The sequence below is a fragment of the Oxyura jamaicensis genome, chromosome 11 (genome assembly GCF_011077185.1).
Source record: "Oxyura jamaicensis isolate SHBP4307 breed ruddy duck chromosome 11, BPBGC_Ojam_1.0, whole genome shotgun sequence".
NCBI classification, from domain to species: Eukaryota; Metazoa; Chordata; class Aves; order Anseriformes; family Anatidae; genus Oxyura; species Oxyura jamaicensis.
Window position 1 is genome coordinate 2,954,157 of NC_048903.1, and position 3,115 is coordinate 2,957,271.

The 3,115-nt window shown below is 50.3% G+C and overlaps 1 protein-coding gene and 1 long non-coding RNA gene across 4 annotated transcripts in view; one reads left to right on the forward strand and one right to left on the reverse strand.

The window, feature by feature from the left end:
• NFATC3 (nuclear factor of activated T cells 3) overlaps nucleotides 1-283 on the reverse strand; it is a 65,936-nt gene extending 65,653 nt beyond the window's left edge. For 2 of the 3 annotated variants that reach the window (XM_035337102.1, XM_035337103.1), the window contains exon 1: nucleotides 39-283. In XM_035337102.1, the coding sequence (XP_035192993.1) occupies nucleotides 39-138 (100 nt within the window). In that variant the 5' untranslated portion in view covers nucleotides 139-283. The remainder of the gene's footprint in view (nucleotides 1-38) is intronic. The other variant, XM_035337101.1, reaches the window with a different exon arrangement.
• A 1,553-nt stretch (nucleotides 284-1,836) lies between these two features.
• On the forward strand, nucleotides 1,837-2,802 carry LOC118172904. The gene is made up of 3 exons (XR_004753892.1): nucleotides 1,837-2,016; nucleotides 2,159-2,355; nucleotides 2,455-2,802. It is a non-coding gene; the product is annotated as an uncharacterized LOC118172904 (long non-coding RNA).
• Nucleotides 2,803-3,115: the final 313 nt, after the last annotated feature.

Consider the following 3,115-nt stretch of genomic DNA (forward strand, 5'->3'; position numbering starts at 1 on the left):
GTCCCCTCACGATCCCCTCACGGCCCTGCGGAGCGCACCTGCAGGCCCCAGCGGCGGCCCGGGGCCGGGCTGCCCGTCCTCGCCGAAGATGAGCCTGAAGTCGAACTCGTCGCTGGCGCCGCAGTTTGCCGTAGTCATGGGGTTGGCCGGCGGGGCGAAGCGAAGCGAGACCCCCCCCCCGGCAACCCCGGGCCGGGCTGCGCTGGGCCGCCGCCGCCGCTCAGGGCCGCCTCATAGCAGCGGGCGGCGCCGCGGGCTGAGGGACGGCGGCGGGCGAGGGGGGCGGCGGGGGCTCCGGCTGTCAGTCAGCACGGGAAGCGCCTGCTATTGGCCGCGCCTGGGAAAGCCCCGCCTTCCCCCGGCTAGGACACGCCCCTCTGTTAGGACTCGCCCCCCCCCCCTTCAACGCTCGGGTTCTCTCTCGCGCGGGGTTTGGGCCCGTGACGCCACGCGGCCCCGCCCGGCCGCGGCGGCTGCTGGGAGTTGTAGTTCGCCGGGAGGCACCGCCCCATGAAAGCGCGTAAAGGGGCGGGGCACGGCGCGCCACGTGGCGGCGCGGGAGCGCGCCGGGCGGGCACGTGGCTGGGGCGCGCCGCGAGGGAGGTGGCGAGGGGAGCCTGGACTGGGGGTAGCTCCTAGGGTCAGCTACAGGTCTGGGTGGTAGTGCCTTGTGGGTCGTATTGCTCCCTGCATCCATAATTGAGCTTGTCTCTGTGCACAGGGTTAAGCTTGTTGCTGTTCGTGTGGATGCAGATGTGCAAACGTGGCAGCCCTGCTTGTGTCTGCAGCCTGGTGTTCTTGCAAGGCAGCAAAGGGGATGTGAACAGAGCTTGGTGCCTGTGTAGGGTTCTGGGTGCAGGCGAATTGTAAGAGCCCAGTTAATGCCGTCTGCCTGCACACTCATAAGGAAGCTCGGTAATCTGTGCTGAAGAAACCCTGCCTAAACAGAAAGCTACTTTCTGATCTTCCAGATTTAGTGGAACAGAAAGCATTGTACATAAAAATAAAAGAACTGAAAAAACTATGCAAGCCTTGGTATGGGTGGAGTCTGTCTAACAGGATGGGATGCTGTGTGTAGTGCACAGATTACAAACTAGCTCTGGGTTTGTCTTTCCCTTAATCTTCTAATTCTCCATCCCTTCTGCTGTTGCTTCCCATGCACCACAAGCTGTTTCTTTATGTAAAACCCATGAGCAACAGAAGCTATTGCTCCTGTGGTGCTTAAACTGAAGGCTGATGCCCCTGCTAGGGTAACCTGCTCCCTCTCCTGAAGGAAGCCCAGACCTTCTTTATGAGCCCTTGGTCTGTTGCCTCTTTTTTACCTCTAAATCCAAGGTCATGGAGCAAGACAAGCTGGAAAAGATCGTGTAATTGGATTAACCAAGGCTTAAAAAAAGCCCTCATGCCTTCATTCGTGAATGGAAACAGGTCTTTGAGAAATGTTTCAGGATAACATAATTTTGGACTTAAAACTTTGGGGCAATCTTTCTGATTTTCAAAGCAGATAAATTAGAATTCATCTTACTGTTAAATAATGGTTGTGTCAGTTTATGGCAGATGGAGTAACTGTAATACTTTCCTGTTCTGCTACACCAGCGTGTTATTCGTTATGCATGTCCCTGGAGTAAAATACAACCAAATTTGTTCTTGCATAAGGGGGTACGTGAGCACAACAAGCATTTGATCCTGGTTCTTTGATAAGATGCTCAGAGTATAATTCTAATCAGCAGGCTAAACTAAAAATGTACACTATTGTTCCTTTCCTCTGACTGTAGAACAAATATTTTCTCCCCTGTTTGAGACAGATACTCACTCAGAAAGCTATGATACCTGCGGTCACTGGGGAGTGGTTTCAGTCCTACTTACAGCTGTTGGTAAAAAGGATAAAAGCCCACGTATCCTGAAATAAAATAGATCAATCAGTTATCTCATGGTCATCTAACTAAGAGAAAGGATTTACAGAATTTGTAGAAAGTAAGGTAGTAACCTTTATAAGGCTTTTTCCTTCAAAATCAGGTATATCCAACTCTCTGAATTCAGAAGTTCTGTTTCTTGCAGTGATATCCTTCCTTTCTCTTTTCTTCATATTTTTTCACTTTACTTTCTCTGTCCCGCTGCACCAAAATGCGCGTCCTTTCTGCACTGAATTTGTAAGAAGAAAAACCTTCAACCCCTTCTATGAAGCTGAGGAGTAATTGGGGCGTGACAGAGAGCGAGTTGGCAGAAGCACTCAAAAGAGTGACGTCGGTTTACATCAATTTCCAGGGACTTAGGTCAACCTCTGCGCTTGAGGTCCACAGTGTGGATGGCTGATTTGGCATTTGCTCGCTACCGCTGAATGCTGAAACAGCGGTGGTAACGAGGGCAGCTTTATTTCACTTGTGTCTTTGTGAGGGGGTGCTTTTGTTTATTCATCTAATATCTGTAGGTGGTTTCTCTCCTTGCTGCTTTTAGGCTGCGTTATTGCATCCAGATGGGGATACACCTTGATCTGGTCAGAAGCTGGAGTTACTGCGTGTGCCTCGAGAAGGAAAGAACACGCTTCCTGTGGTATTTGAATCCTTTCCAAACTGGGGCTATTTTCTAGGCGTGTTGTGACTCTCGGCTCCAAAAACCTGAGGGCTGCGTTGTGCCGTGTTTTATTTTCCACACATCATCCTATGCTGGATAGCAACGAATTCTGGAGCCGCAGCCACATCCCAAGATCTGTATTTGTCTTGGAGAAATAGGGATTCCTCCCCCCCTTCCTATGGGCAGCAAATCAAACCCAGCTGTGCAATTGTAGCCAGAATAGGCTTTGGAAGAAGCATGGTCAGGCATTCGTTCTGCATGATTCAATAAACCAAACAGACTCGAATTAAGAATATAATGCACGAGGTTGTATTTCAGATGCTTGATCTCGTTCCCTTTCGTGGTTGAATCTGGACCTGTTTAGAAGCCACACACACCAGCGTGGCATGGAAAGGGCAGATGAGAAAGCAAAGCGCAGAGAAAGACTTCTGGAATCAGCAGATAGTGTTCTTTGGCTGCGTCGATAGTTATGCTTTTTACAGCTACTATTGAAAAAAAAGCACGAGTACAGAAAGATTTTTTTATTTATTTTTTTTTACTGTTG